Below are 16,655 nucleotides of genomic sequence, written 5' to 3'. Positions count from 1 at the left end.
AGCATATTTGTACTGCCATTTAATTAATTGTTTTAACCTCGCTTGCATATTTGTACTGCCATTTAATTAATTGTTTTAACCTCGCTTGCATATTTGTACTGCCATTTAATTAATTGTTTCAACCTCGCTTGCCTGCCGGTATCATAGAACTGAGCTGCATTATTTAACTGTGCCTTTAACTGCATTGAGTGCACCTCGCCTGCTTGCACCATTGTTTTCTTGCCAAAGTTAATAGCGCGATACCCCCCAGCGCCCTGCTCGACTCCCCCCTCCATTTTGTAGCTGTTGTTGTTGTGCTTCGTGTTGACCCGAGCCCGCCCCGCCTCCCAGCTGAGCCGCCCTCGCCCCTCCCCCTCCACCATCCATATATGACAGCAGTTCCCGCGTGCAGCGTTCACGCGCAGCGACCGCGCCCAATCCGCGCCGAAGGTGCGCCAAAGGTAAGCCCATCTACGCCCGTCCGCGCCTGGACCGCGCCCAGCGCCAGACCCCCTGTCCCTCGCGCTGCCCAGCCCTCCCGCATTACCTACGATGCCCCCACCCTTCTAACCCTTAACCCCGGTCGCGCCCCCGATTGCGTCATAGCCGCTCCCGGACACACCCATGGACCTTTCTCCTGCTACTCCTGCAAATTCTCCGGTACCGTCACCAACTCCGCTACGAACACACCTCAGATTCCCGACCCCAACCACCTACAATGCATCCTGCTCAACACCCGTTCGGTCCACAGGCACGCCATTGACCTATGGAATCTACTAGACACCACCTCTCCGGACGTCGCCTTCCTAACGGAAACATGGATGAACGCTTCCTCCGCCCCAGACATCACCATTGCCATCCCTGAAGACTATAAGATCACACGCAAAGACCGTACCGGCCACACAGGAGGAGGAATCGCTATCGTCCATAAAAAATCAATCCGCATCTCAACCAGCTCTGACGCCAACCTCACCAACTCCGAACACCTTCACTTCCAGATCCACATCGACCCCAAGACCACACTCAGAGGCACCCTCCTCTACAGACCACCAGGACCCCGCGCAAAATTCAGTGAAGACATCACGGACTTCATCACTCCACACGCGCTCCCCTCAAAAGACTACATCCTTCTGGGAGACCTCAACTTTCACCTTGAAAAGTTCAACGACCGCAACACCACCACCCTCTTGGACAACCTCGCCAACCTCGGACTTAAACAACTGGTCACTTCCCCCACCCACATTGCAGGTCACACTCTCGACCCTATCTTCACCTCCAGCAACCACGTCTCCTTCAGCCACACTACGGATCTCCTCTGGACTGACCACAGCTGCGTTCACTTCACCTACAACAAGCCAAAACCCATCAACCACCTCCAACCAACTCTGCAAAGAAACTGGAACAAAATCACCATCGACCAGATCTCCTCATCGCTTCTTCTAAACCCCCCAGCCCACTCTTCCAACACAGACCAAACCGCCGCCAACTTCACCCTATGGTTATCCAACACCGCCGACACCTTAGCACCACTGAAAAAACATCAAAACAAACCTGGCAGCAAGAAGGCCTCATGGTTCAACGATGATCTCAAAAAGTCCAAGAAACTCTGCCGCTCCCTTGAAAAGGTCTGGAAAAAAGACCCAACCACCAGCACCAAGGACGCCTTCAAAAACGCCACCCACACACACCACCAACTAATCCGAAAGGCCAAGAAAACAGCATTCAAGGATCGACTTGACAACAACGCCCACAACAGCAAGGAACTTTTCAACATCGTCAAGGAATTCACCAACCCCTCAGCCAACTCCAACGACATCACCCCCTCTCAAGCCCTCTGCGACTCCCTAGCCTCATTCTTCCACAACAAAATCGCTGACATCCACAACAGCTTCGACAACCAACCCGGAGACCAACCCACCCAACCATATGCTGGACCTTCACCCCCCTCGAACATCCTTAATGACTGGAACCCAATCTCCACTGAGGACACCATCCGCCTGATGAACTCCATCCACTCAGGATCCCCAACTGACCCATGCCCTCACCACATCTTCAACAAAGCAGACTCCATCATAGCACCACACCTCCGAGATGTCATCAACTGCTCCTTCAACTCCGCCACCTTCCCGGAAAGCTGGAAACACGCTGAACTCACCGCCCTTCTGAAAAAACCCACAGCGGACCCCACCGAACTCAAAAATTACCGCCCCATCTCGCTCCTTCCATTCCCGGCCAAAGTCATCGAGAAAGCTGTCAACAACCAGCTCGCCGCTTTCCTCGAAGCCAACAAATCCCTCGACTCCTCACAATCTGGCTTCCGAGCAAAACACAGCACTGAGACCGCCCTCATCGCAGCAACAGACGACATTCGAACTCTACTGGACAATGGAGAGACAGTCGCCCTTATCCTCCTCGACCTCTCCGCTGCCTTCGACACAGTCTGTCACAGCACCCTTCTACAGCGCCTCAGAGACGTAGGAATCCAAGGAAAAGCACTGGAATGGATCACCTCATTCCTCACCGGAAGGACCCAGAGAGTCCGCCTCCCACCATTCAAGTCCGAGGCCACTGAAGTCATCTGTGGCGTCCCACAAGGATCCTCGCTCAGCCCCACCCTCTTCAACGTATACATGAGCCCCCTGGGGGCCATCGCTCGCCAACACAATCTCAACATCATCTCCTACGCAGATGACACTCAACTGATCCTATCACTCACCAATGATCCTAGCACAGCCAAAACTAACCTACACGAAGGAATGAAAGAAGTAGCCGAATGGATGAAACACAGCCGTCTCAAACTGAACTCAGATAAAACAGAAGTCCTCATCTTAGGTACTTCCCCCTCTGCATGGGACGACTCTTGGTGGCCGGAAGCCCCTGGGAAGGCACCCATCCCGACAGACCACGCACGGAACCTTGGCGTTATCCTGGACTCTTCACTCTCAATGAACAGACAAGTCAACGCCGTATCCTCATCCTGCTTCAACATTCTCCGCATGCTCAAAAAAACATTTCGCTGGATCCCCACCGAAACCAGGAAAACTGTCACCCACGCCCTGGTCACGAGCCGACTGGACTACGGAAACACCCTCTACGCAGGTACTACCGCTAAACTCCAGAAGAAACTCCAACGAATCCAAAACGCCTCAGCCAGAATCATATTAGACATCCCACGCAACGAACACATCTCTGGCCACTTGAAAGACCTCCACTGGCTACCCGTCAATAAAAGGATCACTTTCCGACTGCTAACCCACGCACACAAATCACTCTACGACATCGGACCAGAATGCCTCAACTCACGACTGTCCTTCTACACCCCCCCCCGCCAACTACGTTCTTCTAGCCAAGCCCTCGCCACTGTACCTCGCATCAACAAGACCACCATGGGAGGCAGATCCTTCTCATACCTGGCTGCTAAAACATGGAACTCACTCCCCACCCACCTGCGCCTTACCCAGAACCACCTAGCATTCAGAAAGCAACTTAAAACGTGGATATTTGACAAGTAATCCCTCCTCCCCTCCCTAAGCGCCTTGAGACCCTCTGGGTATGTAGTGCGCTATATAAATTTCTTGACTTGACTTGACTTGACTTGTTTTTAGACTTTTTATAAATTTTAATAATTGTATTTTTATTCTGTGACATGATGGAATATGTAGTTTAAAGGCCAAATGGTCATAATAAACTTATCTTTTGATTGATTGATTGACTTTTGGATTAGTGTGAGGCAGGTTATCAATCACTTAGTGTATTTGGTTGAGGAGCTTATGAGGTAGAGTTGGGTGTCATCAGCTGATAAATAGATCTTGATTCTCAGTTGAGGATGGATCCGAGGGGGTGCAAACAGAGGTTGAAGATAATGAGGGGAAGGTTGGAGCCTCGGGCACTTCGCTGGCCTCTGGGAGGTTCGGGCATCTGGAGGTGCCCATTGGTACGAGCTGGAGGCGGTTGGCAAGGTAGGAGGTAAACCATGGCAGGACTGTATCAGAGAAGACCATGTGTGTTTCCAGACCGTGAATTGTATGTTGGATAAATGGGCAAAAGAACGAAGAGAGGCCAAGCTCAGGAAGCGGGGGTCATTTCTGTCAGTGATGTGGAGGGCAATGCAGGCGATATGAGGAGCATCTGTCTCAGTGGATGTCCCCAAGCGCTGCGAGTTTGGGTTTGAGGACTTTGTTTCCAGTGGAGTGTTGAGTTCTACATGGCGTTTCAGAGATGTATGGTCAGTTGTGTTGACGTGTAATGTTGCCTGGTGGGAGTTAGGCAAGTTGAGGAGTTTCTCTTGGAGGGTGTCCATGGAAGAGGATTTCGAAGCAGCAAAGTGATGTTGCCTTTTCGGTCAGCCTTGATGAGAAGATGTGGAGTGAAGGACATAGAAGGGGATGGTGAAATGGTCAGTCCAGTCCAGGGGCACCAGGGCTTTGCAGTGGAGGGTGGGTGAAGATGGCTCATGGCTTGATGATGTTCAGTGGGTGCTTGATGCCCAGAGCCATGAAGAGTGTTTAGAAACATTCTTTCATTGTCTTTCTGTTGAACTCTTGGAGAAATGCAGCTTAAATGCGCGAATAGAGGTGACAGTGATGATAGCTGAGATTTCTGCTGGGTCCACGTGTCTGAAGTTCAGACGTTGTCCAAGATGCTGAGAGATGGGAGTGGCAGGTAGGGAGCTCCAATGACGTAGGTGTTGCTGGGCTGCTAACAGTGAAGGGTCAAGAACACTTGAGGGTAAACAATATAAAAGGCAAACGTTGAGACAATATTTTTGAGCTGTGAGGATTTTTAAAAAAAATTAGTTTGAGACTTCTGTTGTCGTCTATTCAAAGCATCATCCTTAAACTAAAAATAATGCATTAAAAGATACAACAAGGACAACTTTAATGTAACCAGCATCCCTAACAGGCATGCATGTCAATTCACCAAAATCTCTTGTTCTCTGAAAACATCATAGGGTTGACCCCATTCACCACCATTAGCACCTCACCAGCCTCCTATCTGCTGCTTGGGAGCTCAGAAAAAGCCACAGAATGGCAACTGTAAAAAGTAAAGTGGCCTTTTAGGGTCATGTTTACTGTTTGCTTTCACCTCAGTCTTCATGGCCCTTGAAACCAGAGTTAGCAAGAGCAGTGCCAGAAGTACCAGATCACAAGCCAGGAGCAGCAGGTTTTACTTCTGGCACCACTGATTTAATGTCCGTGCAGACACGGGCAGAGGGAACTTATAATTCACAGCTGGCGAATGCATACAATTGAAACTTACATTGTTTTGTGTTTCTTTTTATTAGAAACTATGATCTGAAAATTATATCTAAAGCTGCGTATGTTACGCAAGACTCAAACTTTGCTGACACTGGATCCCAGTTCATCCGGTGTCGGCAGCTCAACCGCTGTCTTTGCACAAGAAATCCGCCCAACTCGTAAAACGACGGTCGGACCGCTGAGCACATGGCAGAAGGACCACAGATACACTGATTAATGGACCACAAAACTCATAATATGGCTATCAAACTCTGCCGGCACTGGATCCCAATTCATTCGGTGTCGGCAGCTCAACTGCTGTCTTTGCAATAGCAATCCGCCCAACTCGTAATACAGCACATGGCGCTCAGACCGCCGGTACACTGGTTCGTGGACCACCAAACTCATAATAAGGATTTCAAACTCTGCCGCCACTGGATCCCAATTCATCCTCCTTGGACTCAGTCATGTCCAGGCCAATTAAGTCCAGACAAGAAACCCATTAGCGGTCATTTGAGACACAAAGGCTGAAGAGGACCAAAACCTATTTCGCAGTTAGATTCTTGGGTTACCAGAAAGAGAGTCTCTGCAAAGCAGTAAGAGCAAGTTAACCAGCCTTGTGAGAGTGTTCTGTTTGGGCTAACCCTTTGACAACCCCACTCAACACCCGGTCTGTAATAAACGAGTACAGCTGGCGGAAGAGATGTCTGGCATAGGTCCTTGAGGGCTCTATCCATGTTGAATTGTCAGGATGATCTCAGAATACGTAAATGATTCACTGTACATAAATGTATCTCACATGAATATACTCAAAATATGGCATGCAAAAAAACCTTCATGGAACTATGCTGGAGAAAACCAGTCTGGTGCAACTGAGAGGCGCAATTTGCACTGGTGATTAAGCTTATGACCAAAACATTTTCATAGTTTCTAGAAAAAGCCTAGAGCAGTCTAATGAAGATCTGTCAGGCTTTAGCTCATCTATTAGAATCATGGTTCAAAAGTTGGCCATTACGTCCGCACATGCAGCTGCTTCTCATAAGACAACACATCCTCAATATTATGACTGTCACAGCTCCCTGGATGCACATTAGTCAACAATAGATGTGTGCTATTTTTTTGCAGTGTGCTATGCTGACTTATCATTAAAGCGCTGATACCCCTTCCAAAGCCATGCTGCCTCAAAAATAACATTATAGTGTGGTGGAAAATTGCCCTCTCTAAAGGGTCAACACAAACCTTTTGTCTTCCGTCTCCTCCTCTTTTTCTGAACTCGTTTTTGTTGGCGTTAGGATTCTGAGCACTTTGCCATTGCTAACTAGTGCTAAAGTGCATGTGATTCTCCCTTAAACATGGCTACACTGGTTTATCCACAATTGTGATATTTAATGTATCTGTAAGCTCCTAGTAGATAAGACTACTTGTGCCTGGGCCTGTAAATTGAATGCTACTAGGGCCTGGAGCACTGAATGTGCCATCCACACAAGAAGCCTTTAAATATGTCTCAGGCATGCCACTGCACAGCCTGTGTGTGCAGTTTTACTGCCATTTGACTTGGCATTTAAAACCTCTTGCCAAGCCTTTACCTCCCCTTTTATTACACATATGTCACCCATAAGGTAGGCCCTAGGTATCCCATTCGGCAGGGTGCTGTGAAAGCAAAAGGTAGGATATGCACTGTTAAGTTTTGCATGTCCTGGTAGTGAAACCCCCCCTCCAATTCGTTTTTCACTACTGTGAGGCTTATTCCTCTCATATCTTAACATTGGAAATTCCTTATTACACTTTTAAAGCTCTATTTCTAATTGAGATGGAGTAACCCTGTCATGTTTTATATCTTTGGAATGGTAATGTTAAATCCTCTTTACTGGCAAAGTTAGATTTAACATTACCTTTTAAGAAATACCACTTTCAGAAAATTGGCTTTTTTCTGTTTTTAAAGCTATGTGTGCCTACAGCAAGTCTCCAATACACGTCTGGGGTGGGTGACAATTTGACTTTGTGCACCCCTTCTTGACAGCCACACACAAAGAAGATAAGGTGTGTCTTGGCACCCATCTGCATCCTTATGGCTCATCCTGGACAGGATGGGAGGGAGGAGCTGACACTTACACCTGAATAGGCAGTGTCTCTCCCCACACAAAGGGCTGATTATCCTCATGTTTTGAGTCTGGAGCCAGTGATCGGCAGAAAGGACCCCTGTGCACTTCAAAGACCCTTCTTTGAAGTCATCCCCACTTCAAAGGCACAAATAGGTATAAGAACTGTGCCTCTGACCCCACTAATTTAGACACTTCTTGAACTGTAAAGAAACTCTTTTAGGAAGAAGGACTATTGTGCTGCTAAAAGGCCTGTCACTCTGCTGGACTGGTGCTCTGGTGGAAGAACTGCTTTTCTACTGTTCTGCCCTAATGCCTGCTTTCCTCTGACCCTGCTGAGGAAGAACTTGACTCTGCTTGAACCCAGAGTAATATCCAAGGGCTTGTTGGCTTGCCTCCTGTTTCTGAGACTCAGGGATATCAAAGTCTCACCCCCTGCTCCCGTGCCTGGTCCATTGAAAGTAGATCCAAGTGCTTGCTCCAGTTGAAACAATGACTGCGTTGAGAACCTTCTAAGCACTATTTTTGCATTTGATGTTTAGAAATTCATATCTTGACTTCTACTTATTGGATTTTTGTCATTTTGGTCCTTTTTTATTTTTTAGAAGTCATATTTATTTTTCTAACCTGGTGTGGAATCTTTTTGTGGTATTTTCACTGTGTTGCTGTTTGAAGTGTTACACAAATACTTTACACATTGCATATTAAGCCTGACAGCTCTGTGCCAATCTACCAGGGGATGAACACAGGTTAGTCTAAGGTGTGTATCTAACTTACCCTGACAAGGATTGTGGATCCTGCTTGGGCAGGGTGCATACCTCTGCCAACCAGAAACCCAATTTGTGACATAGTGCCAGTATCCCTTTTCAGGCATACTGACTGATATATAGCATGAGTGCCAGTATACATTCCACAGCCATGCTGACACAAATATAACGTTGCTGACCCATGCTGACTCATATAAAACAGTATAGGACCAGAATGCCTTCCACAGCCATACTGACTCATGTAAAACATCTCAGTCCCAGTATACCTGCACAAGAGCACTGCTGACTCATATATAACATTATAGAGCCAGTATACCTTCAACAGACCCATGCTGTTTCATGTATAACATAACAAAGCCATTAGAAACATGGGGATGAGAAACATCTCTAAATGGATGAGGATTAATTTTCTACAGTGCAATGTGGGGAAAACTGAAATAATGCTTTTTGGGGAAGCCCGACTATTGTGGATGCCTGACTGGTGGCCTTCAGATCTCGGTTCTCCCCCAACACCAAAAACCTGTGTGAAAAACGTAGATGTTCGCCTTGAACAGACCCTTACCATGAAAGAGCATGACACCCACACAGCTGGCTCATGTTTCCACGTGTTTGGCCTATTGTGCCGTATACTCCCCTTGCTTCCGGACTCTTCTAGGAAGATGCTAACCCAGGCACTTATATTAAGTCGCCTGGATTATTGCAACAGCCTTCTGCTGTCTGCCAATGAGACTGCACTGGACAGATTACAGGTCGTCCAGAACACGGCTGCTCGTTTGATTCTGAATGCACCACCAAGGACGGCCTCTCAGCCTCTGCTTGCTTCACTCCATTGGCTCCCGATACGGAAGCGTGTTCATTTCAAGGTGTGTTGGATTATTCATAAGGCCCTGTACAGTCCCGGCCCTAGCTATGTGGTGGATAAATTTATCCCTTACGTCCCTCAGTGGTCCCTCCGCTCACTAGGGAAACATTTGCTCACAGTGCCCAGAATCAAACGAGCCAGGCAAGGTGGGAAGGCCCTATCCTACCTCGGTCCCTGTCACTGGAACAAGCTTCCTGCTCAATTAAATCAATGCGCGGAACACCTCCTTTTTAGGAAACAGCTTAACACCTATCTGTTCCCCTCTGACTCTTAGTTGCTAGGCTCTTTTCACTGTGCCCGTCTACAGCGCAGAGGTACCCCTTCGGGGGTCGATTCTGGCGCTCTATAAATAAATAAATAAATAAATAAATAAATAAATATAATAAATAGAGCCATATATAACATTATAGAGCCAGTATACCTTTAACAGACCTGTGCTGACTCATATATAACATTATAGTACCAGTATGCCTTCCATAGACCCATGCTGACTAATACAAAATAATATAGAGCCAGTATATCTTCCATGGCCATGCTGACTCATAAATAACATCACCGTGCCAGTATATCTTCCATAGAGAATGCTGACTCATATATAACATTATAGTACCAGTATACCTTCCATAGACCCAAGCTGACGCATACAAAACATTGTAGAGCCCGTATACCTTCCACAGCCAATCTGACTCACGAATAAGATCACAGTGCCAGAATACCTTTCCTTAGAGCATGCTGACTCATATAGAACATTATAGAGCCAGTAAACCTTCCTTGGACCCATGCTGACTCATAAATAACATTATTATTATTATTATTATTAAGCTTAAAAAGGGCCTGGTTACTCCATCGGAGTGTCGCGTCGCTGGGACATCTCAGACCATTACCACTGCGCCCTACCCCCCCACCCCAATGCCGAGTGATCCTAAAATGTGAGAAGCCCTGTAGCCAGAATACTAACACCAATACCCAGGTGATTGAAAGAACCAGGGGGCTCATTATGATGGCGGGAGGATCTCCCCAGCGATCCTCCCGCCATCATAATGAGATTTACCCATCGCCAAATTCGGATGGTGGTGGGTATCGCGGGGGATGCAAAGTCCGTCCGACGCTTTTCCGCCAGTGGCAATCGTTATGATTGCCTGCCGGGCGGATCAGGGCCACTAATATGGTGGTGGTGCCTAGCAGGCACCGTCCGCCTTATTAGGAAAGGCTAGTGGGGATTGGCTTTGGGGGCTGGGGGGGTGTAGTGGGGGGGGTACCCATGGTACCCTCCTGCAGTACCATGCACCAAGTGGCAGGCACCGCGTGGTGCAGGGAAATTCTGTGCATGCTCTTTTACCATTGCGGACGGCGCTATAGCCAGCAGCACCGTCCGCAATGGTAAAAGGCCAGGATGCGCCCGCCAGTATGGCGGCGGCATCCTAATTGCACTGGTGGGACTGCCGCACATGGGCGGTCCCATCACCGTTATGATGGCGGGCCTGCCATCATAATGAGCCGCCGGGTTTCCAGATTTTTTACGAAATATTCTTTCAGATAGATAGCTCCTCAATTCTATAGGTAGGTTATTTAAGGCCTTAGCCGCGAGAAAACCGAAGCATCTGCCATGCCCTTCGAATCTTAGGCACTACCAACTTAGCAGTGCTCATAGACCTAAGGTTCCGGGTGGGTCTATAAGCAGTGAGTAGTGGGTGCAGGTACCTCGTCCCTTTCTCATTAAGAATCCAATGCAGAAACACAAAGCCTTAAAGGTGATTCTGGCCTGAACCAGTGAATTTCCCTCAAGGCTGCCCCCACCGATGCCCGCCTAATGATATTCAATATCACCCGGGCAGCTGCATTTTGGACCTTCTGTAAGATGTTCAAATTACTTTTTGTGACCCCAAAGACGTTGCAGTAGTCCAGACGGGACTTGACAAGGGCTTGCACAGTAGTCTTTTTAGCATCTAATGGCAGTATATCTAAGATTTTATGCAACAATCTTAGAATGCCAAAGCATGTTCTGGCCACAGCTGGTATCTGCTCGGCAAATGATAGGGGGTTGTCAAACCAGAATCCCAGATTTTTAACCTTAAGTTTGGGAGTCGGTGTTGGACCCAATTCCTCACGTGTGACCATATGGAGGGCTGTTTGCCAACCACCATCACCTCCGTCTAACCTGCATTTAGTTGCAAGCAGCTGAAGTTCATACAGTTTGTCTAGTCACTCAGGCAGGCTTTGAAATTAGGTGCAGCTTCTGCATCCTTTTGCTCCAATGTGATAATCAACTGAGTGTCATCAGCATATGACACCAGTTTCACTCCATGTTTCAGCACAATGTCTGCCAGAGGGCGCATGTACACATTAAATAAAGTCGGGCTGAAGGCCGAGCCCTGTGGTACACCTTGAGACAGCGGACACAGCTCAGACTTAAAAGGACTTTGTAGGACCTGGAAGGATCTATTCTGCAAGTAGTGCTTGATCCATTCCCATGTGCTGCCTGTGACACCGGCCTCCCACAGACGTTCCAACAGAGGGCCGTGGGAGACCGTATCAAACGCTGCACTCAGGTCCAACAAAATCAATGTTGTCATCCTTCCCTTGTCAGCTGTTATTTTTAGAGCCTCCGAAGCCAGGAGTAAGGCCGATTCCAAGCTGTGAAGCACCCTGAAACCTTATTGGGTTTCGTGGAGAACCTGTTGTTTTCCATAAAGGTAGTCAATTGGATATTAAGATGTTTCTAAGCAATTTTTGCAAAATAAGGAAGCAAAGATACGGTCTAGAATATTCCGGGAGCACTGGGTCTAGCGATTGTTTCTTTAGCAATGGCACCACCATAGTGTGTTTCCAATTGCTAGGAACCTGCCCTGAACTGCAACACCATAGTATTTTATTGCCCACGCGATCTCGGTTCATGATCACATATAAGACGGCAACTCGGCACGCCCCTCACCAACTGGACTTCTTTGCCAATTGCACATTGACAAGTGAAATTTAGCAGCAACATGTCATGAATAATAATTCTGGCACACCCCGTTTTTTCATTGCCCACGTGATCTCGGTATCTGATCGCATAGGACGGCAATTCAGCACGGCTCTCACCCTCTGAACGTGTTTGCCGATGGCACATTCACAGGCTACTCAGCACCATTATGTCAGAATGTTTCATTCTGGCACACCGCAGTCCTTGACGCCTCACTGATTAATGACGCTCATCCTTAACCTAGTTAGATATGCATGAGCACCAAGCACGATTTAGACTGACCCTTCATCACTCTGTAAATCGTCGCCACATGACAACTAGGCACAATCAACACTGTTAACTTCACAAGGCGCCTTTCTGACGTTGCCGACTGGCTTTACCCTAATGCATGTACATATCCTCAACTGCACATAAGGTTCACGTGCACTGGGCGCTCGCACTAGTGGCCTCCCCGTATGCTTGCACAGATCCTGGTGAATAACGAGCTAGACATCACCACGGAATGGATCTGCTAATTAATCGCAGTTCCCCTCGCCGGACACCCACCCCGGGCCCTCACCAGTTCCAGGGTGCAACCCGCAGCATTCCCTGCTGATTTCAATGTATTTCTAATTTTAGATATCCCACGCCCTGATTCTACCACCAGGCGACAGCTGTTTGAAGCTCACGTTGCCAGGACTTCGTATGGTCTACAGAGGGTGAGTCTCTTACCTCCCGAGTAATATGTATCACCCAACACGCAACTACTTGCCTAATACCCACCCATCTCTAATCCTTAGGCTGTCATTGCCTTTCCCCATCCTGTCCTGATGAAGACCCAATGTGACTACCTAATGGAGCACACCACGGGTTGAAACGCCGACAATCATACTAGGCCGAGGCTCTGCATACCCAAAGGAGCAGGATCGGCCAACAGAGCCATTAGTTCAACATAAATTGTCTGGCCAACTTTGCCTTTCTCCCCCCCCTACCTATGTACATAAGTCCTTATCACTCTGTATATATTGCACACTTGATTTAGCACTGAGCACATATGTTACCACTCATGTATATATGGTATCGTTCTTTGACAGTCTTGATTGACTACTTATGTAAATATTGATGGATGATTTAATTCAGTAATAACATAAACAGTAGACACTACTATTGAGTCACGACTCTCATTATCGCAAGGATTCTCTATTCAGGTGGTTGAGACTTTGTTGAAAATTACAAATCAACATTTGCATGTGACATTAGGTGCGTTGAAAATAAATTGTTTCAAACCCGACAGAACCACTTCTTGTTTACTAATTTATACCCAGGTTCTGAGGGACACAGGGTCACCCCATTTTTGTCGAACCTTTAATAATTACCAGCAGATGAGATTCATTCAAGCATTACACCCATCACTTTTTTCGTTTCTGTCAATGTCAATAGTATAAATTCCTGAGTCATGTTGACACCTCTGTTTATAAAATGCCAGCAGTGCCCCTTTCAAAACGCGCTGACTCATCCAAAATATAACAGCCGAGTCACCCTTCAACAGCCTAGCTGACTCATCAAAATTATCTAAGCACCAGTATCCCTCTAGATTAGAACCATGCTGATTCCTCTGTATTGTAACGCCAGGGTAACTTCCAGACCAAGCTCAGTCACGCATAGCATATTGGCCCCAGTATCCCTTACTAAGCCCTGGTAGTAAGGCTCTAATACAGTAATACCAGTATAAAATCCGGACAAAGCTGCGTCTCACATACCATAATAGCACCAATGTCACACACAAAGCCATGCGGCTTTACCTATAATATAATAAAGCCGGTAGCCCTTACAGAGACATGCTGACTAATCCATAGCATCAGCAGCAGTTCCAGAACTTCCAGTATCCCTCCCAGAATCCTGCTGACTCATCCATAATGTCAGAGCACCAGTACCCCTCCCAGATCGTGCTGACTCATCCATGATATGACCAGCAGTACCCCTCCCATCGCCATGCTGACTCATCCATGATATAAGAGCAGCAGTACCCCTCCCAGATCGTGCTGACTCATCCATGATATAAGAGCAGCAGTACGACTTCCAGCGCCATGATGACTCATCCATGATATAAGAGCCCCGCTACCCCTCCCATCGCCATGCTGACTCATCCATGATATAAGAGCAGCAGTACCCCTCCCAGATCGTGCTGACTCATCCAGGATATAAGAGCACTAGTATCCCACCCAGAATCGTGCTGACTCATCCATGATATAAGATCACCAGTACCCCTCCCATCGCCATGCTGACTCATCCATGATATAAGAGCAGCAGTACCCCTCCCAGATCGTGCTGACTCATCCATGATATAAGAGCAGCAGTACCCCTTCCAGCGCCATGATGACTCATCCATGATATAAGAGCCCCGCTACCCCTGCCAGATCGTGCTGACTCATCCAGGATATAAGAGCACCAGTATCCCACCCATAATCGTGCTGACTCATCCATGATATAAGATCACCAGTACCCCTTCCAGAACCGTGCTGACTCATCCAGGATATAACAGCAGCAGTATCCCTCCCAGAGCCCTGCTGACTCATTCATCATATAACAGAAGTACCCCTCCCAGAATCGTGCTGACTCATCCAAAATATAGGAGCACCAGAGCCGTGCTGACTCATCTGGAGCAGAAAGTGAACAACAATCACTGCTGAATTATTCTTACCGTTGTCTCCGCCTCCAAAAGACCAGACGGTCAGTCCATCCTGAGACACCGCCACCGTGTTGGAGCTGCCGCATGACACCTGGCCCACGCCGCTGATGTCCCTCACCAGGGTGGGGATGCTCCGGCTCTGGCTGTCGCGATGCCCTGTAGAGACGAGCAGACATGGGCTTGGCATTCAGAGGGTAACATGAGGGAGCCAAGAGGAGCTGGGGACCACCGGAGGGTTGACTTAACTATGGGAAGCAGCCTGATGCTCACCCATGCATCTATCGACTCCCTCCCCTCACAGGTAGAGCTCTGGCCATGTCCGCGTGCAGGTCTGATGCTCGCATAAGCGGCCAGTCTCCTTACCCTCCCCCCCCCCGTGTAGATCTCTATACGTGCACCCCAGGAAGCCCAATGCTCCCCTTACCCCGAGGTGTGCAGCTTTCAAAAAGCACCCCAGCATGTCTGATGCTTCTCTTTGTGTCCACAGCCTCCATACTCCCAAGTGAAGAGTCCTCAGAGAACACCCCAGCAGTTTGATGCTCACCCGGGCATCCAAAATGTCCTCCCCCAGGAGTAGAGCTCTGACTTTGCACCCCAGCATGTCTGATGCTCACCCAGGCATCCAAAATCTCCTCCCCCAGGAGTAGAGCTCTGACTTTGCACCCCAGCACGTCTGATGCTCACTGAGGCTTCCAGAGTGCCCCTCCCCATGGAACAATGACCACAAGCACCCCAATAGGTCTGACGCTCACCTGTGTGTGTCCAAAGACTCCTTTCCTCCAGAGGCAGAGCTCTGAACATGCACCCAAGCAGGGCTGGTGCTCTCAGAAGCTTCCAAAGCCTCCCACCATCAAGTGTAGGCCACTCAACATGCACAGTAGCAAGTGTCATGCTCCCCTAAGCGTTCAGAGTCTCTCTCTCCCTAGGTGTAACCCTCTCAGCATGCATCCGGGCAGGGCTGATGCTCCCCGGGGAGTCCTATGTGCCTTCTACCCCATATGTAGCGCTCTCATCATGCATGAAATCCGGTCTGATGCCTGCCTACTGGAGTCTCATTTCTCCCAGGTGCAGAGGTCTTCAAATGCACAACAAGGGGTCTGATGCTCACCTAGGCATCCACAGACTCCGCCCCCAGGTGTAGAGCACTCACCATGCACCCCAGCACGTCTGATGCTCACCATGACATCGAAAAGCCCCTTCCCCTAGGTGTGGAGCTCTCATAATAAACGACGACAGGCCTGGGGCCCACCTAGGCATCCAAGGTCCCTTCTCTGTAAGTCTACAGCTCTCAACATGTACTCAGCAGATCTGATGCTAACCCAGGCATTCAAAGCCCTTCTGACACCCAACCAGTGGCCCCATTCACATGCACTTCAGAAGGTCTGATGGTCATATGTGCATCCAAAGTCTCCATATACAGATCACTCAACAACATCCTAGCAGCTCCTATGTAGACCTGGGTATCCAAAATGTCCTTCACCCCAGGTTTAGAGCTCTCAACATGCCCTTCAAAGGGTCTGATACACAATTAGGCATCCAGTCTCCCCCAAAGGCGTAGAGCTCTCAACATAAAGAACAGGGTTGATTCTACCCAGCGGTCCACCATCTCCCCCTTCCCTGAGATGTAAAACACTCAACATACACCCCAGCAGATCTGATGCTCACCTAGGCATCCAAAGTCTCCTCACCCCAGGTGTAGAGCTCTTAACATGCACCCAGGAGGTCCACTGCTCCTCTAGACATTGAAAGTATCCCCTCCTGGTTTGGAGCTCTTAAAAAGTAGCCCACCAGGACTGATGCTCACCTAGGTGTCCACCATCTACTCCTCGAGGTGTGGAGCTCTCAACATGCAACCCAGGAGGACTGGTGCTCACCTATGTGTCCACCATCTACTCCTAGAGGTGTGGAGCTCTCAACATCCACAAACAGGTTTCAAGCCCAACTAGGACTCCAACGTCTCATTTCTGATTGGTATAAGTCACTCAACATGCACCCCCTCAAGTCTGATGCTCAACTAGGTGTCCACTATCTTCTTTTTGAGGTGTGGAGGTCTCACTGTGCACCCCTGCAGGTCTGATGCT

The 16,655-nt window shown here is 48.4% G+C and overlaps 1 protein-coding gene across 1 annotated transcript in view; it reads right to left on the bottom strand.

Annotated features, from left to right (window-relative positions):
• LOC147725878 (putative E3 ubiquitin-protein ligase HERC1) overlaps positions 1-16,655 on the bottom strand; it is a 1,064,842-nt gene that overhangs the window by 930,224 nt on the left and 117,963 nt on the right. Inside the window, exon 7 of the mRNA XM_086963380.1 lies at positions 14,587-14,730. Within this exon, the coding sequence (XP_086819506.1) occupies positions 14,587-14,730 (144 nt within the window). The remainder of the gene's footprint in view (positions 1-14,586; positions 14,731-16,655) is intronic.

This window comes from Lissotriton vulgaris, chromosome 3_1 (genome assembly GCF_964263255.1).
Source record: "Lissotriton vulgaris chromosome 3_1, aLisVul1.2, whole genome shotgun sequence".
Classification (NCBI taxonomy): domain Eukaryota; kingdom Metazoa; phylum Chordata; class Amphibia; order Caudata; family Salamandridae; genus Lissotriton; species Lissotriton vulgaris.
The sequence above is the reverse complement of the archived record's forward strand: the minus strand, read 5'-3'. Positions and strand labels throughout refer to the sequence as shown.